The following is a 27,527-nucleotide window of genomic DNA, read 5'->3' as shown; positions in this document are numbered from 1 at the left end:
CAAAGCGAGAAGAGCTGCCAAATGGGGTAAAGAGCTGAAAACTTAAAATTCAGTTGCCTCTTCTAAAAAGAAGTTGAGTGAGTTGCCAGGAAAGGGGCCACTCTCATTCTATCAACACAGCAACTGGAAGAGAGGGATTTTTTTTTAATATATGTATATATATAAGGGATAATCATAGCTGTTACTCAGTCATAGAGCTGTAGTTCAGCTCTTGGTGAGTCCAAAAACAGCCTTCAACACTTACATGCAAGCGACTTAGAAAAAAATATGTATTGGCACTACATTGTTGCTCTTGACTGTTATTGCAGTAAATAATTTTCTGACAAGCACCTGGGCCTCATTTTCTCTGGTTCTCTTTACTCAAGCCAAGGTCCTAATGCCCTATGGCAGTTGATTGTAATAGAAAAATTAATTTCCAAAAGCAGACTTATTTCAGCCATTCTAAAACAGATGAGCCCCCTTTCCCCAAAAAAGTCGTACAATTAAGTATTGTTCACTTGTTTTTATTTTAAAGAAAAAAAAAACTTCAGTTGCAATGGGCTCCTGATGTAGGATTTTATTTCACTTATCACTAGTGTTCTACTGATCTGAAATTAAATGTAAATTGTGCAATAAATTATCTTTAGCTGAAAATCAGCCCATTTTCTCTTTACATCTTCAGGACAATCTTGAAATTAAACCCTCTCTGCAAGGCTTGGTTTGCCAGTTTTACAAATGTAACTGCAACCTCTTCCACATCCTGCTGCTTTTCTTTTCTGAGTGGTTCCACCTATAGCTATTTGAATCAGACAGGATTGTCCACCAGAATTGTTGTTTTTTTTTTTTTTTTTTTTTTTTCCCACATCTTTCACAGCCCAAAGTGTACAAGCAAGAGAGTCATTCTATGATGACTAGGACATAACAAATGCTTCCACTAGGAGTATGGAGAACTAAAGGATTTGCATTAAAAAATGCTAAATAGCAACAACACGTTTACTGCTAATTACAAAGAAAAATCTTAGAGTAGCCCTGTTGCTATTGGAGCAAACAACACTGAAGACTTTTCATGAAAAGTTCATACGCTAAGGCAGTTCTCCTAATTTCTGACAATTTCCTGAGATACAGTTCCTGTTGTCATGAAAATGATGTGTTTTCTATGTGTTGTCTACATTAAAATGTAGGGAAATAGCAATATGATTCTAAAAAAAAAAGCCTAAATACTTCAGAATATTTATGGTATTACTGCACTTGAAAACTAGTGCTTTAAGAAGCCGGGTGCATCGTTCCTACTCCAGTAGTTTCCATGTGAAACAGGTTTGTGTCTTTGGGTGCTCTAGAATGCCATAGAAACCTGGGAGGGGAGACACCATCCTTCTATAATTTAACCAGCAAAAGGTTAAACACCTTAATGAGGATCCAGGAGCACTTGCTAGCCACCTTTTTAGCAAGTGCCTTTAAATTACAAACTTTTGAGATGGAGATACAGGCTTAAGATTTATTTTTTATAGTCTCCCCTTGTCTTTCTGTACTCACTCCCATCTCTGACGGCCTTCCACTTCTGCTAGCTCTGTACGGTTAAGCTGATGAAACAATACATCTTGCATCTGAAGATGGTTCTGCAGCTGGTCCAAGGCTCAGATTCAAGCTGATGCTTTTCTCCTGATCACAGCTTTGTTGTCCTCAAAGAAAACTGTCTCTGTTCCAGCAGCCTTTTCGCTTTTACAGTGACGGAACTGTTGCCCGTGCAGAGATGAAGTGATTTGCATACGGTAGTTAAATGCAGTGAGATGTTCTAGTTCTCCCTGCCTTCCCCCTTTATTTCTTCTCCCAGTGCTTCAGAATTTTCTTTATATCTGATTATAAAGTAATTCATGCCAGGGGCAGATGAATTTTAACTTTGTACCTGAATCCTTTCGACTTGTGACTCTTTAAAGTGAAATCCGTCAAGATTAGTACTGATCCCTGTCCCTGGCTGAGCATCATAACAAGCGTCTAACTTGTTTTTCCTGCAGGATAAACCCAGCAAAGATTCACAGACTCTTGCTTTTCCAGTCCTCTCGAGTACCATGAGTGGCGCTTCATACACGAGGCACAAGGCTCCTGCAGCAGATTCTTCTCTGCTTCAGTTGATGTACGAGTTCCATTTTTGCTTCCCTGCGTATTTCTAATCGTCAGCTGTTGCTGAGCTTTGTCCACATGGTGGAGTATGGACTGCCTTGTCTCCTCCATTAGAGCCTGTTCTCAGGCTGGTCTCTTCTGCTGAAGAGTTACTTCATCCAGCCTCTTCCTATCTTACTCTGTGCAAAGTCTTAAAGAGATTAAGAATAGTACAAGCTCAAGAAACTTTTTACTTTCAACACTATTTCTGTTCTATGAGAATTTGCCCTTTTAACAGCTACAAACTCCTTTAGGACTTCCGTTTGTCTGTCTATATAATATTGAGTTACAGATAGAATTAAAATAGAAGCTATAAGCAACCAGGGCTTAAGTTTTTAGTATGATCCAGTGCCATTTGAAAAGGGTCAAGTAATCCTTTAAAGGTTACCAAGCTATTGAGGGCTGCTGGCTGAACAGCACTGCCTTCGGGTTTGACAGGTACAAGAGGTGAGTGGCAGGAAGGCACAAGTATTGCTCTGGGCTCCTCGGTGTCCCTGCTCTGTGTAGCTTCCTGCTCTCCAGCCTCACTCCTGCAGGCAGTGCCACCCTGCAGCGGGGCTGCTGTGAGGAAGGGGTGGGAGTGGGGAGTTCTCCCTTGGCATAATTTGCTGAGGGTGCAGGAGGAGTTTGGTTTGGGTTTGGCTGATAACTGTGGTGCAGGTGCAGATGCAGCGCCCAGCCCTGCAGGACAGACCCTGGCTGCTCAGGGAGGGGGGGACAGGCGTGGAGGTCACCGTGCACCCAGCTTCTGCAAGCCAAGCCTGCCCTCAGGCTCTCCGCGAGGGAGCCCTGCCCGGTGCATGCACCATCCTAACCCAGCCCTCTGCCCTGGCACCGGCGCAGCCTCCACACCTCTGCCAGGGCCCATCGCAGAGCCCTGTGCTGCCTCCAGCCGCTCTCCGGACCCGCGGCACCAGCAAGTCGTCTGCTTCCCATCGCTTCCGAGGGGAGCCGCGCTGCCCTGTGCTTGTCCTTGCACGGAGCAAGGGCTCTGCGACAGTCCAGGTTAGTCACAGCAGAGGCAGGGCAAGGAGGCAGATGGGAGTGGCGGTCTCCTGTTGGTACATGCAAGAGTGGTTTGTCCGCAGCATTTTTCCTGTCCTTACCTGTGGTTGAGGGAAGAGTTTCTGATCAAGTTTGCCATCACCTGACACAACCGTTTCACACACCAATAAGTCATAATAGCAGACCAAGTCCAGAATAAAACAAACAAGTCATATTTCATGTTTCACATTTAAGAAAAAAACATGATTCATTAAAACAGTTTTAATGAAAAAATAAAGTTCTGAATTAAACTATAATCATACATGGCTGAAAGTGATGAACTTAAAAAGTATGAAGATGTTATTTTTTTTCTCTCCCTCTGCTGATACTGTAACGTGCTGGACTTGTCAGACACCGACTATTGAGATAAATCTGAAAAGGTAACAGAACAAGAGTCAGTTGCGTTAATTAGTACAAACCTCTGTGAAAAAGGGACAGTTCACTTGGCAGTTTGTCATTTCTCCCATGAAAGCTTCAGGAACACATTCCACAGTGGTTCAGTTGAATTGCAGACACGCTGTAAACAAAGATACCAATACTCAGAGCAGGTCCAACCCTTACATAGCTTGTGACCAGGATCTTCCAAAGCCTTTCTGTTTGCAGAGTGAAATGGCAGCATTTGAGAACTTTGGTTATTTTTCTGGCTGCAAAGACGTTAGCAGCCTTATGGGGCAAATCTTTGGCAAATGCCTAGGTGGTTCCACTTAGCTTCTAGAAGGCAGCGTACCACAGTCACGTTCTTGTTTTACAGAAGCTGGAGAGCTGATTTTCAGAACCAGGAGTCAGCTGTTGCAGCTCAGTGGGATGGGATTTTTTTTTTTTTTAAGGACCAAGTTTAAAGAGCAGTATGGTTGTGCAAGTCCATCATACTGATCCAGGCTGACAGATCTTTTACTTCCCAGCATCCCACACAGTAGAGCCCCAGGGCACTGCAGTGCTGTACCGTCTGCCTCATGCTTTGGCCGCCTCGTGTTACGTGTCTAAAGGGGAGTACCTGACTCTGGGTACTGGAAGGACTGTTGGTCATCACCAGGACGTGCTTCCTGGTAAGTCGGCATTCAGATAAGGCAATGGTCTAACGTGGTGTATCTGCAGTAGTAACGTGGACACGCTCCTACAGTTCAGCTAGTCTTGCTCCAGCTGTAATACCAACCATTGGCTTCCCCTCACCTCGCGGTCTCATGGGACAGAGCACGCGTTGTTCATTAGGCATAACTTAACAGAGCGCTCTCAAAGACATAAATCTAATTTGTGCAATAAATACAATTCGATCTGTTTGGTCATTGAGGAACAACATCTACATCTCGGTGGCCTCACGTACAAGCCTTGACTCCCTTTCATGTTTCTGAACAGATTTCCCCTGGGCTAACGCCCTAGGGAGGCCAGTCAGGGGACTGCAGCACTGGCAGGTGCCTCTGCATGCTTTTGTCCTCCCCAAACTGGATGGGTCTTCATTGCACTTCACCTTGCGAGCTGCATAGCCCACATTTGCTTTTATCTGTATAATTTGCAACCGATAGGCTAAAGATTTTGGTTTTCTGATTACAAATGCAGTCTCAAAAACAAGCAGCGACAAAGTAAAAACTCAGCTGTAGTATTCAGGTGGAGATGGTCCAATCCTCAGCTAGACCTGCTAGGTTCTCAGTTTACTACAGCCCCTTTTACAGTCCAAGTTCGAATTCTGGGCTGAGAAAAGGGAAACAGTCGTTGTCTCCTTAAAACAGCACCTCAGAGCTTACCGACAGCCTGGGAAACAGAGCAAATGGTACCCCCCCATACACACTCACATTTGAGCCAATCATGCAAAATAAAATCACAAAAATCACTGTAAGAAGAGACATCCAAGAAGAATCCTGATGTCACTAATCCCCAGCGCTGCCTGTCCAGAAAGAGGACTGTTTTCTTCTTTTAAATGCACCAGTCCTTGGAGCAGGAGAAAGTCCCGTTTTCACTCGAACAACGCCAAATCACAGAACTCTGCGAAAGCAGCTCACCTACTGCCCAGACCCACAGAAGACGAGGCAGATCACAAGAGGTCAGTAGGTATTCACACTCACTCCGATGGAGCCGTAGTATATCTAGGATGGATATATATGGACAAATGGGCAGGTACAATATTACATTAAAATTAAAATACACATGGCCATTTACTTCTGAGACTCTTCACACAGACTTCCCTCCTCCTCCCTCTTTGGAGGATGAGTTTCCTAGCACAGAGAAGGTTTGCAGTTTCCTTTCTGATGGGATGAGAAATAATACGTGGCAAAGGTACTATACATTCCCAAAACATCATCCAATTCATAGTTTTAACTGGACAAAACCCCACTGAACCCACAGCGCTTAATCTGTCCTTGAGCTAATCAGTATCTAGCAGCAGTTTTAACCAGTTGGCTTTTCCCAGCCCTGGCCATCAACAACTTTGTGATACCGTATCCCTGTTAACGCAGACAGACCAGGCAGCCCTTTAGCCTGAGCAGCAGAAGTCCGGAGGAGCGCTCCCCGACCTCCCGGCTGGAGTCTGTGCTTTGCACGGCTGGCCTGCCCAAGCAGCACACCGGCGCGGCCCCTCCCTCGGCTAGTCCAGAAAGCGCCGGCGCGAGCCCGTCCGGGAGCGGTTTGAACGGCGAATGTCAAACTTGGAGTCCCGACACTTCTGGCAAATGTAGACCTCTGGGACGTTTGATTTGCGGATTTTAGCGCAGGAGAGGTGGATCCAGGTATGACACTCGTTACACTCGATCATTGGCCGCCCAGCGAAAGGTTTCATGCAGAAGCAAGTGACTAGGTCCCACGAATCGTCATCTGGGGAGAGAAACAGCAAGTTACACTTTTTCCTCCTAACCTCCTCCCCCTGCGTTTCACCTGCACTGTGAGCTGTTTTCCTTTTGAGTTAAGGTAGCTACCTGGATTTCAAAGACAGGCACCTCACTGATTTTTCCAGGGCTTAGCAGAGTCTCTTGCTCTGGAAGAGAATCTCAGCAATGCAAAAGAGGCAATAATCCAAGGAGAGAAGTTAAGTATCTACTTCTATAAACTCACAGCTTTTCACTTGGCTTACTGCAAAAGCAGTCACCCCCCCTCCACCCCGAGGGCCCCACCCACTAATTAAATCTGCCCAGGCAATGTACCTTTGTATTATCCTCATGCTACCGGCAGAATTAGTGGCAGCACTTATCACTTCCACGTGGCTAATCATCTCTCAAGCTTTCTTCTGATGGCCAGGCCACCTACCTGAATCCACCATAATGTCCTCGTCGTCACCGGTGCCATCCTCATCCCGAAATACGACTTGCTTCCCCTGCCGAATGACCGTTCTTTTACCCACGCTCTGTATCTCCACAGTCTGCTCAGCTGTCACAGCAGGGTAGGAGACGCTGGAAGGCGTGTCAGAGTCCCACACTGAGGAGTGTTCAGTAACAGACTGAGGATCGCCCTCGGACGAGGGACTCATCGGAGTCTCCACAAAAGAGTCCTCGGCCTCCAGCTCCAGCAGCTTCTCCTCGTAGTCTTCCTCTGCAGACACCTCTGTTTCCCTTCTCTTCAGTTTTTTCTTCTTCCTGATCTTATCAATCTGCTTTCGCTCTGGCAGGAAATTGCTAGGTTTTGCTCGCTGGAAGAGGGAACCGTATGATTTTGTTCGCTTAAGCTGACTAAAGCTCTTTCTGTTCTTGGCTGGCAAGGAAACGGAAGAAGGGATGTCATTGAACCGGGGATCCCAGCTATCGCTGTCAATTGTACCTCCAGTGCTGTTGGGAGGGCTGGGACTGTTCCTCAGGGGTGTCTCCTAGAAAACATTAAGAAACCAGATAAAGCATTATTTTAGAGCCAACTTGTGCGAGCTGCTACAGCGTTTCCCTGCACAGTGCAACATTTAAACTTTGCCATTGTGACTGGAGTGCCGTGTTGCACTATACATTTTGCACGAGTTCGAGTTCCCACTCCCGTTCCACGCGTTTTGTAACCTAAGCTACCGCAGAGGATTCCAGCCAAAGGAAAAGCTGCCAGGCAGCCTTCAAATGAGGCACCTGAGATTTCTAGCTGTCTAGGTCTCAAAAACAGTAAGGGAGAGACCTCGGATAGATACTTTAAAATGAAACGTTTTTACCTTGCGTGAATAGTAGCCAACCAATTCACGATTTCAGAGCTTCCCAGCTGCCCCTTCTGCTCTAGCGATACAAGGTACACTTACAATTCTCTCACTTGTAAGGAGGAAAATTCCAGGCAACAGGCACAGCGTTCAAGCTCACACGCACACACACACACAAAAAAAAACCACGCCACCAAAGCACTGCCGGGGTTGGACCACCACGTTCGGCACGCCCTGAAGCGGCGCACGGTCAGCCTCGACCGGTGATTCCCCCGGCGCGCAGGGAACGCGGCCGCGGGCGGCACGCCGGGCCCTCCCGGGGGACGGCCCCGGCGGCGGCGGCGGCGGCGGGGCGGGCCCAGCCCCCTTACCTCCTGCGGGTAGGGGATGTAGCCGGCGTAGGCCAGGACGAAGGTGCAGAACTTGTTGAAGTCCTCCACGGTCCGGTGCCGCTTGGAGGCGGGCGAGAAGTCCTGCCGGAAAGACGGCGGCGGTGAGCGGGCGGCGGCGCCGGCCCCGCCGAGCCCCGGGGGGCCGCGCCCGCCCCGCCGGGGCGGCGGCGCAGAGCCCAGCCCGGCCCAGTGGGCTCCAGGCGCCCCCCCGCCCCCCGCCCCGGTGCCGGCGGCGCGGCCCCCCGGGGCTCGGCGTGGCCGGGCCGCGCCGCCGCCATTCCCGCCCGGCGCCCCCCCCCCCCCCGCCGGTCCCCCCGCCGCCCGGCCTGGGCGAGGCTCGCGCCCCACCGGCACAAGATGGCCCCGGCCGCGCGGAGCGCCGCGGTGGCGAGCGGGGCCCGGCGGCCGGGCGGCGGCGACGCCCCCTCGGGGCCCGGCTCACCTCCGGGGCGAACGGGGAGGCGCAGGAGTCGGAGTCCATGTCCCCGCGGCGGCGGGGCGGGCGGGCCGCGCCGGGGCAGCGGGAGGCGGGGGCGGGGTGGGGGCGGCGGCGGCGGCCGGGCAGCGCCGACGCCCGCGAACCGCTCGGTACCGGCGGGAGGCGGTGAAGGGGCGGCGCCGCGCGGGGGCTGCCGGGAGCCGTAGTCCGCCCGCGCGCCGGGGGCGGGGCCGCGCGGGGGCCGCGCGGGGGCCGCCGGGAGCCGCAGTCCGGCGCGCGGGGTGCCGGGAGCCGCGGCGCGGGCATGCGCAGGGGCGCGGGGGCCGCCGGGAGCCGCAGTCCGGCGCGCGGGGTGCCGGGAGCCGCGGCGCGGGCATGCTCAGCGGGGCGGCGGCGCGGGGGCCGCCGGGAGCCGTAGTCCGGCCCGCGGGGGCCGCTGGGAGCCGTAGTCCGGGGCGCTGTGCGGCTCGCGCGCCTCGAGGGCGGCGGCGGCGGCACCGGCCGAGGCGGTTCAGGCCGCGGCGGCGAGTGGTGAGTGCGGCCGGGCCGGGCCGGGCCGGGCCGGGCCGGGGCTCCGCGCGGCGGCGGGCCGGGCACGGCGGGCGCGGGCCTCGGCCGCGGCCTCGGCCGCCCCTTCCGCCGCGGCGGGGCCGGCGCCGGTCGCCGGGTGCCGCCGGGGCCGCGGCGGGGGCCCCGCGCCGCCGCGGAGGGTCCTGCGGCTTTCGGGAGCGCCTCGCGGCCGGGGGCGCGGCGCGGGGGAGGCGGCGCGGGGGAGGCGGCGCGGGGGAGGCGGCGCGGCCCGCCGGCAGGCGCCGGGCTCGGCCGGGCGCGGGCGGCAGCGCCGCGGCGGAGGCGCCGCCCGGAGCCGGGTATAAATAGCCGCGGCCGCGCAGCGCCCTTGGGGAAGGCGGCCGCGAGCAGCGCGCGGGGCCGCGCAGCGCCGCGCCGCGCCGCGGAGCCCGGCGCGGGCCCTCCGCCCCGGGAACCTCGCGGGGGCTCGGCGCGGGAGAGGCGCGCGGGCCGGAGCGCTTGCGGGCCGCCGTGCTCTGACGGCCGTGCTCTCCCCTCCCGCAGGCACGGCATGGAGGCGAGCGCGGGCGGCGCGGCGGCGGCGGAGCCGGCGCACGCCGTGTCGCTGCTGCGGGGGCTGAGCGCGCTGCGCGCGGAGCGGAGCCTCCTGGACGTGACGGTGGTGGCGGGCGGGCGGGAGTTCGGGGCGCACCGCGCCGTCCTGGCCGCCGCCTCCGGCTACTTCCGCGCCATGTTCGGCGGGGCGCTGCGGGAGGCGCGGGCCGAGCGCGTGCGGCTGCACGGCGTGGAGCCCGAGTGCCTGGCGCGCCTCCTCGACTTCGCCTACACCGGCCGCGTCGGCGGGCTGGGCCCTGACATCGCCGAGCGCCTCCTGCGTGCCGCCGACCTCCTCCAGTTCCCGGCCGTCAAGGAGGCCTGCGGCGCCTGGCTGGCGCGCCAGCTGGAGCCCGCCAACGCGCTGGACATGCAGGACTTCGCTGAGGCCTTTGCCTGCCCGGCGCTGGCAGCCGCCGCGCACCGCTTCGTGCTGCGGCACGTGGGCGAGCTGGGCGCCCAGCTGGAGCGCCTCCCGCTCCCCCGCCTCCTCTCCTACCTGCGCGACGATGGGCTCTGCATCCCCAAGGAGGAGGCCGCCTTCCAGCTGGCGCTGCGCTGGGTGCGCGCCGACCCCGCCACCCGAGCCCCGCTGCTGCCCCAGCTCCTGGCCCACGTCCGCCTGCCCTTCGTGCGGCGCTTCTACCTGCTCGCCCACGTGGAGGGCGAGCCGCTGGTGGCCCGCTGCCCGCCCTGCCTGCGCCTGCTCCGCGAGGCCCGTGACTTCCAGGCCGCCCGCCTCGACCGCCACGACCGCGGGCCCTGCGCCCGCATGCGCCCCCGGCCCTCCACCGGCCTCGCCGAGATCCTCGTCCTCGTGGGCGGCTGCGACCGCGACTGCGACGAGCTCGTCACCGTCGACTGCTACAACCCGCGCACCGGCCACTGGCGCTACCTGGCTGAGTTCCCTGAGCACCTGGGTGGGGGCTACAGCGTCGCCGCGCTGGGCAACGACATCTACGTGACCGGTAAGGAGCGCAGGGCTCCCCGCCATGGCGTGGGGTGGGTGAGCAGGCAGGGGCTGGCCTACGAGCGCATCTTGCTGGCTGGGCAGTTCCCAGGGTATAGGCAAGCGTTGCCCCCGGGAGCCTGCTGCAAAAGGCCCCCACTGCTCCCCAGGCAGCGTCCACCTCGCACGATGCTTTTGTTCTTCTCTCAGGTGCTTGTCTGCTCCACTAGGCCGGAAAGCAGCAGAGCTCCTTGCCGGGTTTGGGTGCGTGGCCAGGACGGAGTGCGCGTGCACGATCCGAGCTGCCTGCCTGTTTCTGTCACCACCTCTCCCTGGGCCTGCCTGTGCTGGGTCACTGGCAGATGTGCAAGTAGGGAGCTCCGAGGAAAAGGCAGCTGCAGCTTTCTGCATGGCTTGCTTCAGCAGCCAAAAGCAGGAGCATTTTGAAAGCTTTATTCAGGGCTGCCTTCACCAAAGCATCAGTGCCGAGAGTGCCATCAGAAACACCTGGGTTCTAGTCACGAGACCTGGCTTTTCACAGCGTGGTGGCGTCTGAAGTTCTGCTCAGGCACTGTACGATGGCAGTCTGAGGGCAGCCATAGGGACTCCTAGAGTTGGGACGCAAAGAGGATTTAGCAGCTGATCTCAATCTGGGAGGTATTTTGTCATGACTAATACTACTGAGTATGCAGACAGAAGTCACAGATCTTTGCACTGGGGGGAACTTTTTAACTGCTTGCTCTGGACAAGGGAGTGACCTGTCGGTTTTGAATTTCTGGCTATGAAGCAAGCGTTGAGAGCCTATAAATCACAAGGTAGCGTGCGCGCTTGAGGCACAGGCATTCGGAAAGCCCCCGGTGCCACAGGCTTTGGTATGACGGAGGCACTGAGAAGCAGCGTGGCAGCTGGAGTGTGTGAATCACGGCGTCTTCCTCACTGTATGTCCTGCCTTGTGCCAATCCATTCTGGCTACAGTTACCCCTTTAAAGGTGGCAGAGATGTGTAAATTTTGCTGTCAGGCTGCAAAAAGGTATTTTCCTGGAACTACAGCCCTACAGCTAAAGTGGCAGTCTGGCAGCTGCCCTAAGGTGTAGAACGGAAACACTTGGGAAACTAGCTGCTGCAGAACAGCTGGTTCCCATTGGGCAGATTATACTGCCGGAGATTTGAAGTGCAGCTCAGACGCTGGAGAACAGAAAACTCTTTGTTCTCTAGTTGTCAGCAGAAAACAAGGCTCTGATTTTAATGACAAGGTTGTAAAGGTGATGTGCTAACATATGATTAGTTTGTATTCATGCTCTTGCGTCCTGTGGTAGCATTCCAGAGCAATTGCAGGGAGACCTGGAGCTACTGATCCTGAGCTGCGACGGCCACCTTGTGCCGGGAGCCCCGCTCTCTGCGAGGTTGTCTGGTGAAGATCTTCAGTTGTTCTGTCTAATGTTGGCGCCATAGCTTGGGCAGCGCAGGAAGATTAGGAGGTTTCTGTACTGCTAATGGTAACTGTGTCTTGGCAGCTATTTCTTGGTGAATGTTGACCTCTGCTATGTTGCAGCAACTTCAGGGGAGCCTCGGGGCAGGGACTGCAAAATGAGAAAGAACAGGGTTTGATGGAGTTGGTCTGGCTTGGGATGCTTGCTTTGAATCATTGCTGGATGTAAGCCAGGAACCACGTGGGAGAAATTCTTTTTAATGTACTGGGAAAGCTGAGAAAGGAATATCAGGAAATGGCTGTTAAAATCCTCTCAGTGCAAACTGCTGTGGTCCTCTAGTCCCTAACTATTTTCATAAAATATGGTTGTGGGAAGCAGAAATATGTGTATGGGTATTTTGAAGTTGTAACTTGAAGATATGATAAGGAGCTCAGTCCCAAGCCCTCTTCTCCATCACCCCTTTCTAGTTCCCAGGAAGGAATATTTTGCAGAAATTGACTCTTGAAGCATTGTATCCTCTGCTGCAGGAGGATCGGATGGATCACGGCTGTATGACTGTGTCTGGAGATACAATTCCAGTGTGAATGAGTGGACAGAAGTGTCTCCGATGCTGAAAGCAAGAGAATACCACAGCTCTACCGTCCTGGACGGACTGCTGTACGTTATTGCCTCTGACAGCACAGAGCGCTATGACCACTCCGTGGATAGCTGGGAGGCTCTGCAGCCCATGCTGTACCCGATGGACAACTGCTCCACCACCTCGTGCCGCGGAAAGCTGTTTGCTATAGGCTCTCTGGCTGGCAAAGAGTCCATGGTTATGCAGTGCTACGATCCCGACAGCGATCTCTGGTCCCTCGTGAACTGCGGTCACCTGCCTCCTTGGTCATTCGCACCGAAGACTGTAACTCTTAATGGGCTCATGTACTTCATAAGGTAAGATGTGCAGGCGATCGCTTCCCTTTCCGCTCCCCCTCCCACACCAGGTAGACACCAGGGGGTTTTCCCCAAGAAAGTATTTAGGTTTTTGCAGCTGGTCAAAGGAGAATGCAGCAAGGTAGCGCTCCCTTTGCTGATTCAGTGAGCTCTGTAGACTGCTGCACTTCTTTCTTTTGGTTCTGTCACAGCTAAACCTCAATGACTGCACTTGAAACGACATAAAAATGTCTGAATTTAAACCTACAGTTCGGAAATAGTCAGCGTTATAATCTGGTGTAAGTTAGCAGTTCTGCTTTGAAATAGACTTTTCAGTTTTGTTGGCTTCTATTTCAGTCCCTGTTATCACTATAAATAAGCAAGCAAGCTCTAAGAAAAGGTTGAATTGTGGAGCTTGAGAGTCCTCCATACGAGTTGAGATAAGAGGACTGGAAATGAAATGATTGGTCACTATTTTTAAGCACCTTTCCAAACCAGGACTTAATTACCATATGGCTCAAATACCTAAGTTATCCGCTTAATGAAAAATAAGCAGAAAGGTATGCTAGCACTGAATCATTGGCGTGCTGACTGTGAGCAACCATAAGCTTCTGACTGACTCCAAACATTTTTCTTAATCCCCTCCTGGGCAGCAAGTTCTGAGACCTTTATTTGCTGCAGCTAGGTTTGTTCTCACTCAGTCAACGTCTTGGTTCCTGGCACTTCTTGGCGGATGGTAGTTTGAGTTGCTCAGTGTTCAGCAAATTCTGGAAAGGGTGTTTTAACTGTTTTGGTTGTAAGCCAGTTTTATTTGATTGTTTGTTTGTTTTTAATTCTGATAATTGAACCTTCAGGATTTCTGAACGTTTATGCATTTGCAGGAATTAATAAACACTGACACAGGCAAATTTCTTTCTCCTCTCATTTCATATGCTGCAGGTGGACTGCTTCTCTGATGTCCGCAGTCACATAAAGCTGTAAGATAATCCTTGCAGGACAGAGGAATGGATTATAAATGAAAGATGCAAACTCATTTTCTGTTCAGTTTAAAATAGTTTGTGCTAAAGCTTCTGACTTACAGTCCCCTTTTGTGGGCCTAGTTTTATAGCTATAAATATGGCCTTGCAGCAAGGCATGGTTCTTCAGTTACTCCTTTATTAGAACTAACCTTGCGACAGGAGAGGATGTCCTGTCCTGACTGCCAGCCACTGCCTGGAACTGTGTGCTAAGATTTTTGCTCCCTAATGTCCCTTTCGGTCCACCTGTGGTTTCCTTGCAAGTATTTGACTTCCCTGATGCTATTAGTTACAGGAAGCATTGTAAACAGCAGTAATTCTTCCCTGTACAAACGGCTAGACTGCAGAGTTTTGTTTCCAGCTCCTCCTTTTGGTGTGAGCAGTTCCAAGGGAAGGAAGGCTGCTTCTTTGTAGCACTCTCAGGACTTGAAACACTTATTTACACGTGCCCATCCTATAGGGATATTTGTTCAGAATGCAAAAAAAGAGACCGGTAGCCCACATATCTCAGCTCTGGTATAGTCTTAGCAGATGGAGTTCTAGATAAAATGGTTTGCTAAACAGATATTGCTATTGCAGGTAAGATTTTCTTGTTTATTTTCACTTCCTCTCCCCTTTATCTTGATTCATGTAAGCGATCTATACTGATATCTTGTCACCAGCACAGTACAAACAAGACATGGAATTACAATACAAAGACAAAAGATAACATTTGAATATGATTATTTTTGTATTTTTTCTCCTGTAAATCATAAATCTGATTTTTCATAAAATGAACTTGTAGCCATAGACCAGCTGACTCAAGAAGAGGTGCCAATGACTCTTGAAGTCAGTCCTGTTAACTGAACTGAAGACCTAGAGAAATTAAATCAAAATAGCTTAATTTCAGAGGCCAAATCCATTAAAAGGAAAGCTCAGATTGATCAGCATTTGAAGGATAAAGTAAAAGTCTCTACCTCTTCAGCTTAGTTTTTCAAATCCATTGTAACATGACTGTCTTTGGACTGACTTTCAGCAGTTCTTTGGCTGCTCTGACCTTGTCCTTTCCACATTCTTGTGTCAGCAACAGCACATTTCTGTGTCGCAAACATCCCTCACCTGTCGCTGTCGTGCTCCCGTCTTGCAGGCAGAACGAGTGAAAGAAGCCTTGTGGGATTACGCTGCTTCTGTGAGCTCTTCTGTTACAGTCCTCTGGCGCCTCTAAATTTGGCACCGGCTAAAAACCTGAAGCAGTAGGGAGACCATTTGTTTTAGGTATATAGAGGTTTAAGTCTCTCTAGAGTAGCGCAGATTTTTCTTCCAACTCTTTAAGTGTTTGGAACTAAAGTCAGATTGGTCTATAAAATGCAGGCTTGCAGAAAATGAGCCTGCAAATAACACACCTGCCACAGATGCGCGTTTAGGAAAGACCAGATTTGAAAAAGCGCTCAGGATGGCACAGCGGCTTCCAGCTGGGTGTGCTGGAAGTGGCGTGTGCTGCATACTGATCTCCTGAGTGCAGCCTGCAGTCCAGAGTAATTCATCTCACCATCTCAGGCTGGAATGATCATCTCTTAGGCAGGCGGAGAAGTAGTGTGATGCTGTAAGCTTGCTCCGTCTCCATTCACCTCGGCTGCCTCAGCTGACTCGGTGTCTTAAAACTCAACCCACAGCAGAACGTGTAGAAAAGCAGTATTGCTTGGACTGTAGAGTAGCATTCAGGCTCTTCAGATGTGTACCGCTAGCACGGAGAAGACTGCCTGTGTGTAATATGTGGTCTGGGCATAGTGACTTTGCCAGAGCTGTTTCACATCTTTGTAGAGGTGAGGCACAGAGCTCTAGTGGTTTTCTGGGGTTGACTGTCAGTGCTGGCATGTAAGGAGCCAGTCCTGGGGGCTGCACCAAGACCTGCGCCTTCATGCAGGTACTTTTTGGTCTTAGCATTTCTGTTCCCATTGATCTATGGACATAGGCAGCATTTCAGGCCATGCCTCAGTCTGTTGGATTGGGGGCTGCACAGGGCGGGACGTTTTTAGAAAATAAAATGATCATCTTGCATTATCTCCTGCAGAGATGACTCCGCTGAGGTGGATGTTTACAACCCAGTGAAGAACGAATGGGATAAAATCCCTGCCATGCTTCAGGTAGGATGCTTGCCAACCTATTGGGCGCTTATCAGTGTTAAAAAATGACCTTTGGAAAACAATGTTCTGTTTAGAAGACGGAGTGTATTTAAACACATTATGTTTACCCAGGAGAAAAAAATCCCAGACTCAGGTGACAAAGAATAGTCAAGCATTCAGCCCAGCGTGCCACAGTTGGAAAAGTCCCCTGCTCTTTGTGGGTTTTGAATTGCAGCCTGTCTCGTGAGAGGCAGTACAGTGTCAGCCCTGCCCAGCACTGCTCTCTGGTGCTGCCTGTGGCTGGTGCAGTAAGGGAGCGGTGGAAGTCACCGACTGCACCCGTTGAGCAGGAGTCGGCAGCGGGTGAATACTGTGCCTGTTGCAAGTTAGCAGTTGCGGTAGTTTGGCGGTGGGACAGTAACTGACGTCTTTTTCCTGCTTGCCTCTCTGGCAAAACCTTCCTTTGTTAATGACTGCGTTTGTTTATTTTTAAATTGTAGGTTCATGTTGGGGGGAGCGTGGCTGTGCTAGGCGGGAAGCTCTACGTCTCCGGTGGCTACGACAACACGTTTGAACTTTCGGACGTGCTGGAAGCTTATGACCCGGAAACGCGAACGTGGAGCGTAGTGGGCCGCCTTCCCGAGCCCATCTTCTGGCATGGCAGCGTCAGCATATTCCGACAGTTCATGCCAGAAACCACCCTGGAGGATGACAGCATCACGCTGGACAACACCATCAACCTGAACAGGCAGCGTCAGAACCTTCATAACCAGAACCTTAATGAGCTACGTTAACAGGGGGATGTGCTGTCTCTGGCTTGACGCGAGCTCGTTATACAGAACCAGTGTTGCTTTGGGAGGAGGCAGAGGTAACTGGTGCTTGGAGACAAAAACATGCTGAGCAGTGGAGAGGGAGTAAAAACTCTGAATGATTAAAATGCTGTCGTAGAAAAGTAGTTGGCAGAAAGTGAGAGGCCTCTGGGTGCAGTGTTCCTCAGCCCTTTTCTGTGGAGGGAGGAGGTGCAGCGCGATTCACGGAGAAGATCTGAGAGGTGAATTCTGAAGAAAACAATCACGTTAAACATCACTGAAGATCACTTGCGGTTACAGCTTTCGGTCAGACACCTTTCACTAGAAACTCCTTCACCCTGCAGCACTTCATGTCTGCTGCCAAATTCCTTTCTTCACAGTTTCTTCCCGCGGAGAAAAAAAGGAAAAACAGAAGACGACAGGCAGGACCAAACCCCGATGGCTGGAGCCTGCTGCAGCAGGAAGGGTTTGTCTGGTAGGACTAGAGCCTGGACCCACCGCTTTCTGCTCAGTGCCTCAGAGGAAGACAGACCTCCTGTGCCCGTTTTCTTCTGTGTAGCTTGAGGGGAAAATACCTTCCCGTGAGAAGATAAAGGTCTGTTGCTGATGAGAGGTTAATACAAGAATATAGCCCTGCCTATCACGTCACCATAGTGTTTGGTTCCTGTTCATGCTTTCAAACAGAACATGCATGTGCTTTTCCTGCTGTGTAGCCAGGATCTTGCTGAGGCTGCGTTAAGAAGCGTCTCACTTCCTGTTGTCTGACCTTGAATTCTTCGGGTACTTTAAGTTGCAGCATTTTAAGTTTTTGTGGGTATTTGTTGCCTTACTTTCTAGGAGAGCGACTTTTTTATTATTTAAGAAACACCCTCACTTATCTTTTAATCACATTGTCACAAGTAGATTGTTTTCGGTTTGGATCACCCAAACTGCACTTTTCTTTAAGGGGGAGCGAGAAGGGGGAAAGCAAATAGCCCTCTTAGCCGGACTGCAGAGTGACTTCTGGGGGCTGGTGGCGTGTGCCAGGGTCCCTCGGCCTTTCTCCTTGTGGCTTTTCAAAGCTTTTGTTTATATCGGGCTGCTCAGCTGCTGAGGAACTTGGCAGAAAATTCCCTTGTGGCATGTTCTTGTGACTAAGGCTGTTTGAGTCTTGTGTATCAAGCTCTTGGCACATGCATTGGGTTAGGCAGATAGGTCCTGTGTAGTAAGAGCATGTTTTTCTTTCTTTGCCTTTTTAAAAGAACTTTCAGAATTAAAATGTTTTAGAAATTACCTGGAAAGCAATAGGAAAGAAATGCACAGGTTCCTTGGGAAGTTCAGCACAGACTTACAGGACAAATGCTGGTGATAATTTAGACACCTTGATGAAAAGAATTGCTTTAGAGGGATTAGCTCACGTGAAGGAACCTGCTGAACATCTGGAGAGTTCTCACGCTTGTCTTGTTCTTCAGTTTGCAGAAGCGCTTGGAATTTGAGCAGTTGGAAAATGCTACTGAGGTGATTCAGCTAAGGGGTAGGAGTTTACAAGAGTGTTAGCAGATTAAAAGATAGTTATTTTAGGTTTTCCTTGGCAGAGGGAGGGGTGCCGTGTAAGGTTTGCTTTTATTCTTGCGCAAGTAACGTAGCTTGAGTATTTCCTCTGTTAATCTGAGGCAAGTGTGTTTTAGTTGAAAAGAAACTTCTTGCAATTTACTTGTGGAATGTCTCTTGAACTAGAAATGGTTAAAATTGCAGTATGGCTCATATGAAAACTGGTATTACACTTTCAGAAAAAAATGGAAGATGTAATAATAGGTGAGAAGGTAGCTAGTTTTGTGCCTTTTTTTTTTTTTTTCCCTCGGTAGAAGAAAATTATGACCTTAACCCTAATTCAGAAATGAGAAGCCCAGATGCTTGATGGCGTACCCTCTAGCTTGCCACTGAACAGTACAGTCATAACCTTATCTCCATAACAAGCAACATGTTCACTGCTTAAAAAAAAAAAATTGCCTTGAAAATTTGTTTTATGCTAAGCTACTTAGCAGCGAAACTTGAGAAACTTATTTGTGAAATCTGGGCTATTCTTAAAGTCTAAAACTTTGACAGTGCCTTGAAACTGTTACGTGCTGGTAGACTTCAGCCTGCCAAGGACCCAAGAGGAGACAGGCACAATAAAGGTATCACTTTCTAGATACAGCAGTCTCTAATTGCTATTTCCGTTTCGAACTCTGTCCCCGAGGCGGAGAAGTGCTGTGCCAGCTGCTGCAGGAGCTTTGTCCCCTGCCTGAGCAGGAGGCGCTGAGGGTAAGAGCTGGGATGCAGCGGCCGGGCAGCCCCCTTTGATGGAGCACTGAGCGGGGCCTCGCACGAGCCACGCTGTCCTCCCGGAGCCTGGGCTTTGTCGTGCTTGGGGGAGGAATAGCAGTGTGCTGCTAAGCATAGTGACACTCGAGTGCTCAAGTCCGTTCAAACGACGGAGCTCTGCTGCCTGTGTGTGTTGTACAGCTGAATTTGCGTAGTAGACTAAAGTATTTATGCTGAACTATTAATAGTCCGTATACTATGTCTCATACTGTAGTGCTCACTGGTGGACTCGTCATCCTGAATTCCCTGAACCAGCTGAATAATTCTGGATTTGTATTTATTTTTTGTAAATTCATTGTGTCCAAATCTTTAAGTACTGTTAAAATACCATCCTTTGAAGCAAAGGCATTTTACATTTATAGATGATGTATTTTTATTCTCATAGTTTGTTTTTAAATTTACTTGAAACAGTCAAGTTAAATAAAACATATTACATAAATATTTTTACCTTTTCAGTGGAAAAATTATTGGGGTAAGTTGCTCCTGCTACATTTCTCACTGTAGGCCTGAGGCACATTTAAACTGAAGAGCTGCCTTCTTAGGAAAGCTGCCGAGGGCTCAGACAGGATTTGAATGAGCGTGTGTACCCAGTAATGAGGTATGACTATACGGATAATGAGGATGAGGTATGAGCTTCCCATCCTGCAGGAATACTCAGGTTTTTCCATGCTTAAGAGTGACTCTGGCTCATGTTATTTCAGACAAATGCTACTTGCAAATATAAATCCCCACACCTTAAAAAGGACTTTAGAGAACCACCCAATTCCTTGAAAGGATGATGATATGTTTTCCATTAAATAACAGCTAAATTATTTCAGCCATGAGAAGATACAGAATAGCAGCATGCCTTTAATCTAGTAGGGAAATGGTAACATGTAGCAAAAGCTTGACAAACAAATTGAATCCAGGCAATAAGCCTTTCAGCAAGCAATTAAGGAAGACAGCAGAGTCGCACTGTCTTCTGGAAGGTAAGCTTTAGTCACAAGTTTCCAGACTCAAATTTAGAGCTAACTAGGCAAAGTGAAAAACTGCAATCTGTAAGAAATCCGAGGTGATCCATTCATCCCTTCTGGTCACAGGTGACAGCTCACTAAAAAGCAGTTCACAGTATTACATACATGGAGTCATCAGTCACATCCACTCTCACACAATGTACACACACTTAGCTTAAATCGTAATTCTTAGTAGCTTTGTAATTGTTTCTTCATTTGATACCTGATTATAACTTCATTAGAAACTTCTCCTGCAACCTGGTCTTTGTGCAGGAGGAGAGAAGGGGGCTCGCTGCAACGCAATGCTCCTGAGGGCGGAAAAGGACGAGCAGAGCAGAGTCATTCTAGCCTAACGCTTTATTATGTTTTGGTAGGAAGGGCGTGTACAAAGAGTCACGTTATGTTTCACAGTCTTCAGGAATTGTTGTTGTTATTATAAGCGATTGTTCGATAACATCTGCTGTAGAGAAGTTCTCGTTTGAACAGAGTCTCTGCACAGGGATCTCCTCGGCCAGGGAGCTGTGGGACAGGGACTCCACGATGACCTCGGCCGAGCCCACCTCCAGCTCCTGGGGCGGCTGCAGCGCCACCACCACGGCCTTCTCGTCCTCGATGATCAGGTTTCGCAGCTTCCGCTGCCGCGGATTGTAGTTCTCGACCCGGTCGTGAATCTCCATGTGGCGCCGCAAGTGAGCCTTTAAAAGCAAGAGTAATGACAGTCGCCCAACGGCCTAAGGCCCAGAGCTTCTTACTGAGGGCAGATATGAGGAGTTAGACTGCAGTACTTGTATGCAGGACTAGCAGAAGGGCAGGGGCCCACAGAGACCTCTGACGAGAAGCCAGTAACTCACTTCCTTGTCTCAAGAGCAGGTATGCGGTGGTGCAGTCGAGCGCAGCGAGAGGCAGAGCCAACGTGGCCCATGACAGGAGGGTCCCTCAGGTGTAAGGCGCCTGATGGGGCACCTCCCTTTTCTAAAGGGGGAAGCAAAAGCCTCAGGCACACCAGGGAGAGGACGGGCTGCCGGCAGAGCGGGGGTCTCGACTGAGCACTGCGCCTTCCTACTCTTCTGGCGCTGCCTGAAGCCCTGCAAGCACCTGCTCCCCCCCCCGCTACGTGCACTACGCATTTTCATTCCCAAGGAAACATGCTGTTTTACAGAAGGGAATCTGCTTACTGCGGCAATCGCAGGTGAGCAACCCTTCAGCTGTTAAACCGGTTACACAACGTAGACGTTCAGGGTGTTTCACAGAGGCCTCCGGAATAAGCAAAGTCATACCTGTCGCGTAAACTTGTAGCCACATTCAGTGCATTCAAACTTCCTCACTCCCTTGTGTCTGCGGACGTGGACACGCAGCTGTTCAACAGCTGAGAAGAGAATTTAGACGCTAGAAACCATTCAAGACAGCACTATCAGAGCACTCCAGCTCAGCAGCTGTGGGCCCGAGCTGTAATAAGCATTACTGCAGCAGCGATATAGTGCTGCTAGTCCAAGGCACGGAAAAGGAGATGTTTATTTGTCTTTCTAGTTACGCTACAGTCTGCAACGTATCCATTTTAAAATCTGTTCCCTCTTGCCTCGCCCCCTAACTGCTCCCCTCTCAGAAGTGAGGCTCTGGTCAGCTCTGTATCAGAAACAGACATGAGCGTTGCTGGGAGAGACATTCGAGAAGTCAGCCGAGACAGGCGAACAGTAGCTACGCTTCGGCTTTCGGTGGATACGGACGCGTGTCAAACTGTGACGGGAGGCAAATGATCCCCCCAGCAAGACAGCAGCACAGCGACCGCTACCGAGCGAAGAGCGGGCGTCAGGTCTCCCCGCTGCTGCTCGGGACGCAGCAGCGTTGCTACCCCGGCTCTTACCTTTGAACGTTTTCCCACAGATCTGGCAGAAGTGGGGTCTCCCTTCTTGATGTCTGCTCGCGATGTGCCTCAGGAGGGGCCCTTTCTCCGTGAACCTCTGCTCGCAGAACTCGCAGCTGAAGGGGCGCTCCCCGGTGTGGGTCCGGTTGTGCTTGTCCAGGCTTGCTGCCGTGAGCGGTGGGGAGAGAGTGGACGTTACAGAGCGGTCTGTCTTTTCCGGGCTAGTTGCGAATGTTTAGGAGCCTGCTGGTCTAAGCTAACCATTATCGGGGAAAGGCATCAATTTCTTCCCCTTCTATGCTACGCAGTCACAGAAAGGGAATGCTCTTTCTTGAGGTGTGATTGCATGCTCACAAGAGCACGCTTTGCTCCACACGGGAGGCAGGTAGGAAAGCTCTGGTATTTCAGTACAGCCACTTTCTGATGGTCCTGCCTACCCGCCGGGGAAGAGCGGCCCTGGCTATCCTGAGCACAGCGCTCGCCCGCTCAGCACCACTGGCACCGACAGGCCTCGAGGTGGGGCAGCTGCTGCGGGGTGGGACAGGGGCTGCAAGGACGTGGCTCTGCGCGCCCAGGGGGGATACCTTGCGTCCGGAAAGTCTTGCCGCAGAGGTGGCACTGGAATGGCTTCTCGCCGGTGTGCGTGCGCAGGTGCATGTTGAGGTTGGCTTTCTGGGTGAAGGCGTGATGGCAGAACTCACAAACATAGGGCCGCTCGTTTCTGAGGACAGGGAGAGCACGTCTGGTTCCTCCTGGACAGTTCCCGCTCAAAGAACTGCTTTTACTTTCACCTCTGTGTTTGCGAACTGCAGTCCCTAAAGTTAGCGGTTCCCATCATTCTAAAGTCCTTTAATTAAATTCTACTTCTAACCCCTCTCAAGCCAAAGTATCGGCCCACAAATGCTATTCTGCAGCTGCAGGCTCCCCTAGGCTCGGAGCTGGAGCCTCCTGCCTCATGGATGTTACAACAGCTCCAGGAAACGGAACGCAGAAGGATGAGTGTGGAGAGCAGCTGCTGACACACGCTCGTGGCTTCAAGAACATTGATAACCTAGGCAGGAAAACTGCTCACGACCGTCTCTGTCATTACCTACGTTAACGTTACACATTCAGGTGAACACAGACAGCGTGGACTTCTGTCTTTGGAAAACAGAAAAGCACAACTAAGTGTTGGCCCTTCACTGTGTTCCGGATAGGATATTGGGCCAAACACTGCAACAGAAGTTGGAGCAAGGCAAGTACCATCTAATTTATCTTGCAGATGCTGCAGAAGGCTCCCCACAACCCATCCAGCAGGGCCCTTTGGGGAAGAAAGTACAGCCAGGAGTAAGGACGACGTAGGGGATGGAACGGACTGCGTCGTACCTGTGCTTCGCCTTGATGTGCATCTGCAAGCCGTTGCGACTTGAGGCTCTGTGCCCACACTCTTCGCAGACAAACAGCTTCTCCCCCCGATGCTTGAACGCCTCGTGCAGGCGCAGCTCTGTCCGAGACAGAAAGCACTTGGAGCAGGTGGAGCACTGCAAGGCCACGGGAGAGGCTGAGGTTAGGCTGCTGGGCTGGGCACGCTGCACCACGCGCACAAGACCAAAGCGTGGCTCGGGCCAAGCTGCCGGCAGAGCCCCCTGCTCCAGGTGAGGACGGTGGGCGCCACCAGCACAACGCGTACCACCCACGAGGGATCTCAGTGTGCTACTGCTGGTCTAGGAGCATCCCTGCAGCTCCCACCACACCCACCTCCCAGAGATGGCACAGTGACGAAAAGGAGCTGCCGGTCAGTATTCAGGTCCATTAGAAAAACAGGATGGCTGCTCCTTTACCCCCCAAACCTCTTTTCAGTAGCTCTTCAGCGCTCTGTAACTCCCTGCCCACTTAACGGGGCCGGAAAGGACAGTGGCCACCGTTCTGTAGGCCAGACAGTAGCACAGGACAGTTCTCTCTCAGAACACCACCTCCACACCCCTCGTCTTGCGCGATCCTGCCCTCCTTACCGCGTGTGGTTTTGGTGCCCCATGTAACTTTATCATATGACTCTGCAGGTCCTTCTTCTGCATGAACTGCTGTGCACAGGAGGAGCACTGAAATGCACGAGAAGAGAGTCAGCTTCTAGCCACCTGCAGACCAGCAATTTTGACACAATTAGAAGACTGATGGCAGGCTTGTGCCTCAGGCAGAGCGCGATGTTCTGATGCAGAACGCGAATCCCTGGTGAGGTCACAGGTGCCTGCAAAGCCGAGCCACCGGGAAAACCACCGAGCCCTGGTGTGTCCCCGAAACACGTGCGGGTTCCTTCACAGAGAGGGAACACCCCTCGGTGAGGGCCGGCGCTGCAGGAGACAAGGGGAAAGGAACTGCTGCGATTAGCTGGAGGATACGAGGTAAAGGCAGAGGGTTATGAAAGCAAGAAGCCGTGCCCACACGAAGCCCCGGGTTACGGCCCACGGACACACGGTGGTGCCGCGCCAGCCGAGCCATCCTGAGTCAGCGCCACGCAGCCAGGATGCGGCTCCAGCACGAGGCCCGCTGGGCAGCGCCAGGCCCTCTCCAGAATAGAAAGGCATGTTTGCTCGGACACCCCCTCCCGCAGCGACAGCCTCTCGCGGCTATTCATAGGGATGCTCGAGGGCGGGCGGTGCTGACCTTATACGGCATTTCCCCCGTGTGCGACACCATGTGCAACCGCAGTTCCATTCGCCTCTTAAATACCTCCTGGCAGACAGAGCACGTGAAAACCTGCAGGAAAGGAGAAGGCGTCAGCTTCTGCAGAAGCAAGAAAATAGAGCAGCCAGGAGTACAACATAAAGCCGGCAGCTAGCCCAGCCATTTAAATCAGTGCTCAGCTGTCAGGAGCACTGCAAGTGGTTTAGAATGTTTAACTAGTGGCTGCAGAAATCCGGATCTTTTACAAAGCAAAGAGGATTCTCACGTGCTCGAGAAGCTCAGAGCGAAAAAAAAAATGGTGCAAATTGGACAGCAACCCTGCACCACGGTGCCACGAACAAAAGCCTCTGCTATGCTCATCCCAAGTGGACTGTCACCAGACTCTGTGGGAATCCCACCTTCGATATACGTGCTGCGTGGTAGCGACAAGGTCAGTTTTTGTCCAGCAGCCAGCAGTAACTGGGATTGCGGTTGGGAAGAGGCTCGACTTCACTTCCTGCAGAAAGGCAGGAACGCACCAAGCGCCTGGCACTTGTCTGTCAGCAGCAGAGCTCTGGCTTCCCGTGAGCAGCCACCTTTTGCTAGAAGATTTGCAATCCACACGCTACCTTCTCAACAGCACAAAGCAGTGCGGGACAGGGGGTCCTGCCTGTGCCCCGAGCACAAACGAGCATTCCGTTTTCTGGGACAAACTCCTCAGTTTTCACAGTATTGCTTTTTTCAGCGTCTCACTGTATTTAGACGCACTGCAGGCCCCCCGAGCTGAGCTGCACTGCACAGGCTGCACTGAGGACGGTGGTGGGAGAGCAGTGAGCCGGCCACGGGCAGGGCGCCTGCTCAAGCTGCCCTGCAGCGATGGAACCGCGTCTGCGCCCTCTCCTGCCCCCCTGCTCCAGGCACTGGCTGCTGCTCCCCGAAATACCTGCTCAGATCGGTTCATGCAATTTCTAGCTTCGTGTTCCAGTAGATTCTCTTTTCTAAAATAACATTTACCACATTTGGAACATTCAAATGGCTTTTCTCCAGTGTGTTTCCTGCAAGGAATACAAACAAAGAGCATCCGTTACCGCCAGTCTAATAGCAGAGATCTCCCCTTCCCAGGCCCAGGGTTAGCAACTGCTTGCCTAAAAGGATCTCCCGTTACATTCACAGGGCCTGCTACGCTGCATCCTTCACATACATCCTTTGCTGAGGAGACTGGCAAGAAACCCATTTCCTTCCAGTTAATCCCCCACACCCTGTGCCTTGAGGCTTCGCTAACTGCCTCTTACTAGGCTCCAGCCTACTTTGGCGCATTAAGCAGCTGCTTGAGAAGCGCTGTTCAGTTTGGAAAAGCTGCCTGGTTACGGGAAGAGGCAAAGACAACGAAGCCTTCACGAACTGCCACGGAGTCAGTATTCGCACAGCCCTCGCCGGGGGCTGGGAAGCATCTTCTGAGAGCTACCTTTAAAGCCACTTGCGCCGATTCCGCAGCGTCTGAAAGCGTTGGCACACCGAAGTGCTCTCCGAGCACTCTGGTCCGCGCTCCCAGAGTGCGGCCGGGCTTGCGGTGCCCACTGCGCTCCGCCAACACGCTGAAGTGTGAAGCCTCAGCCGACTGCTGTTATGGTTTGCCCTCGACAGACAAAGCTGGAGCTTGCGCCCTTCGCCGCAAGCATGGACAGCGCCCGTTCCGGTCTTAGTTACTAAGGCTGAAGCTCCACACAGCGTTCTGCTTGTGGCTCACACAGTTGGGGACTTAAATCCCTCACTGCGCACGCTATCCAGAAAGCCAGGAAGCTCCGAGAGCTCGATGTGTGCGTGGCTCTCGCCCACAGCGCCAAGGGCTGGCAGCTCCTCCCCGCGTCAACGCCATCAGCCCGCAGCTGCCGTGGCCCCCTCAAGGGCCGCAGAGCACCCTCACCCAGCGCTTTCTGAGCGCTGCTGGCGCTAAGGCTCTTCTCAAACTCAGGCCAGCAGATGCCCGACACTGTTTTCGCGGCTCTCGGATCCGTTCCGGACACCTGTAAATCCCACCCGAGTCGAGGACCGGAGCGTTCGTCCCCACAGTAGTGACCAAGTGTCTCAATGGGTGCTGAGGAGCCGCCCCCAAAACCAACGGGCGCAGGCTGGTTTGGGGAACCTCCCCTCCAGTCCCAGCAGAGATTGAGGCTTCTAAACCAGCCAGCTGCAACCAGGAACGTTTACCCAGCCCCCTCGCAGAAAAGCGCGTGGGAACGGGCCGACCGTGTGCCCAGGGGTGCTGTGCTGAGGGTCTCGCCCCGAACAGCTCTGTCCAGGTCAGAGCCTCCCGCGGCGGGGGCTGCGAGGCAGAGCACGCTCGCTTCCGGCTCCCGACTGCAAGCCGAGTGCGGAAACGAGCCCGAGCTCGGCTACGCGGCGCTACGGCTTGGCGCAGCACGGCCTCGGTGGAGGCCGGTCGCGGCGCAAGTCCCTACGAGCGAAAGGAACAGGAATAAAAACGAGAACGTTTACCTGTTGTGCACTTTTAGGTAATATTTGCTGAGGAACGTTTTATGACAGGTGGGGCACTCAACCGGCACAGCTGTACCTTTTCTGCTCCCCGGCGTCGCGGCCTCCGGCAGTTCCGGCCTCCCTGCCGGCCCCGAACTGCCGGGCCTTTCCCCCGGCTTCGGCTTCCTTTTGCTCCGTGGGGGCTTTTTCTCGGGAGCGCGGCCGCCGTCGCCGTCGCGCCCCGGGGCCGGGGCCGGGGCCGGGCGGGCGCCCTGCGGGGGAACAGCCCGGCGTCACCGCGCGGCGCCGCCGCCGCCCGCGCGCCCGCCCCGTCCCCCCTCCCCCCCGGCCCCGCTCACGCACCGCCTCGTCGCCGGGGCCGCCGGCGGGCGGCGGGGCGGCGGCGGCGGCGGCGCGGCGGGCGGCGGCGGGCCGGAAGGCGCGGCAGAGCGCCACGGCGTCGGGCACGCCGAGCTGCTCGGCGGCGGCCAGGAGGCGGGCGCGGTTGTGCGCCGTCAGCGCCAGGCGCCCGGTGTAGAAGAAGTCGAGGAGGAGCTGGAAGGTGTCGGCGAGGCCCTCGGGCAGCGCCACGCGCCCGCCGCCGCCGCGGGCGCGGAAGAAGCGCGAGCAGCTGGCCAGCACGGGCCAGTGGGCGCGGAACTCGCGGCCGCCCACGCCCAGCGTCGCGTCGCAGAACTGCCCGGCCGCGCGCTGCCGGTTCAGCTCGCGCAGCACGCGCACGCTGTGCGCCGCCGCCGCCGCCGCCATGCCGCCG

At 53.0% G+C, this 27,527-nt stretch overlaps 3 protein-coding genes across 4 annotated transcripts; 1 reads left to right on the top strand and 2 right to left on the bottom strand.

The window, feature by feature from the left end:
• Positions 1-496: 496 nt before the first annotated feature.
• PHF13 (PHD finger protein 13) lies at positions 497-8,162 on the bottom strand. 2 transcript variants are annotated; one of them, XR_009960524.1, is made up of 6 exons: positions 8,102-8,162; positions 7,639-7,740; positions 6,412-6,964; positions 3,600-5,982; positions 2,989-3,242; positions 497-2,287 (listed from the first exon to the last, which is right to left on the bottom strand). XR_009960524.1 is itself a non-coding variant. In XM_062593088.1 (4 exons), exons 1-4 carry the CDS (start codon positions 8,138-8,140, stop codon positions 5,756-5,758), a joined length of 921 nt encoding a protein of 306 aa, XP_062449072.1. In that variant the 5' UTR covers positions 8,141-8,162; the 3' UTR covers positions 3,424-5,755. The 2 variants fall into 2 exon arrangements, 1 of the variants encoding a protein (XP_062449072.1); XM_062593088.1 differs by lacking the exons at positions 497-2,287; positions 2,989-3,242 and having other exon boundaries at positions 3,424-5,982.
• Positions 8,163-8,615: 453 nt separating this feature from the next.
• KLHL21 (kelch like family member 21) lies at positions 8,616-19,225 on the top strand. The gene is made up of 5 exons (XM_062593049.1): positions 8,616-8,629; positions 9,173-10,191; positions 12,130-12,535; positions 15,581-15,653; positions 16,133-19,225. Exons 2-5 carry the CDS (start codon positions 9,180-9,182, stop codon positions 16,424-16,426), a joined length of 1,785 nt encoding a protein of 594 aa, XP_062449033.1. The 5' UTR covers positions 8,616-8,629; positions 9,173-9,179; the 3' UTR covers positions 16,427-19,225.
• Positions 19,226-20,118: 893 nt separating this feature from the next.
• Positions 20,119-27,520, bottom strand: ZBTB48 (zinc finger and BTB domain containing 48). The gene is made up of 10 exons (XM_062593736.1): positions 27,176-27,520; positions 26,774-27,024; positions 25,221-25,332; positions 24,278-24,370; positions 23,629-23,715; positions 23,003-23,157; positions 22,222-22,358; positions 21,638-21,802; positions 21,054-21,142; positions 20,119-20,471 (listed from the first exon to the last, which is right to left on the bottom strand). The coding sequence occupies exons 1-10, from the start codon at positions 27,518-27,520 to the stop codon at positions 20,175-20,177; spliced, it is 1,731 nt and encodes a 576-aa protein (XP_062449720.1). The 3' UTR covers positions 20,119-20,174.
• Between the last annotated feature and the right edge of the window lie 7 nt (positions 27,521-27,527).

This window comes from Rhea pennata, chromosome 22 (assembly GCF_028389875.1).
Source record: "Rhea pennata isolate bPtePen1 chromosome 22, bPtePen1.pri, whole genome shotgun sequence".
In the NCBI taxonomy this organism is placed as follows: Eukaryota; Metazoa; Chordata; class Aves; order Rheiformes; family Rheidae; genus Rhea; species Rhea pennata.
This window is presented reverse-complemented; position numbering and strand designations above follow the sequence as displayed.

Coding starts and splice junctions, on each gene's coding strand:
- PHF13 (XM_062593088.1), bottom strand. CDS start 8,140: ATGGACTCCGACTCCTGCGCCTCCCCGTTCGCCCCGGAG. Junction 7,741..8,101: donor CCTCCCCGTTCGCCCCGGAG/GTGAGCCGGGCC, acceptor TCTTTCCGGCAG/GACTTCTCGCCCGCCTCCAA. Junction 6,965..7,638: donor ACATCCCCTACCCGCAGGAG/GTAAGGGGGCTG, acceptor AATGTTTTCTAG/GAGACACCCCTGAGGAACAG.
- KLHL21 (XM_062593049.1), top strand. CDS start 9,180: ATGGAGGCGAGCGCGGGCGGCGCGGCGGCGGCGGAGCCGGCGCACGCC. Junction 10,192..12,129: donor CAACGACATCTACGTGACCG/GTAAGGAGCGCA, acceptor CCTCTGCTGCAG/GAGGATCGGATGGATCACGG. Junction 15,654..16,132: donor AAATCCCTGCCATGCTTCAG/GTAGGATGCTTG, acceptor TTTAAATTGTAG/GTTCATGTTGGGGGGAGCGT.
- ZBTB48 (XM_062593736.1), bottom strand. CDS start 27,520: ATGGCGGCGGCGGCGGCGGCGCACAGCGTGCGCGTGCTGCGCGAGCTG. Junction 23,158..23,628: donor GGGCACCAAAACCACACGCG/GTAAGGAGGGCA, acceptor GTGGCCTTGCAG/TGCTCCACCTGCTCCAAGTG. Junction 21,803..22,221: donor CAAGACTTTCCGGACGCAAG/GTATCCCCCCTG, acceptor CGCTCACGGCAG/CAAGCCTGGACAAGCACAAC.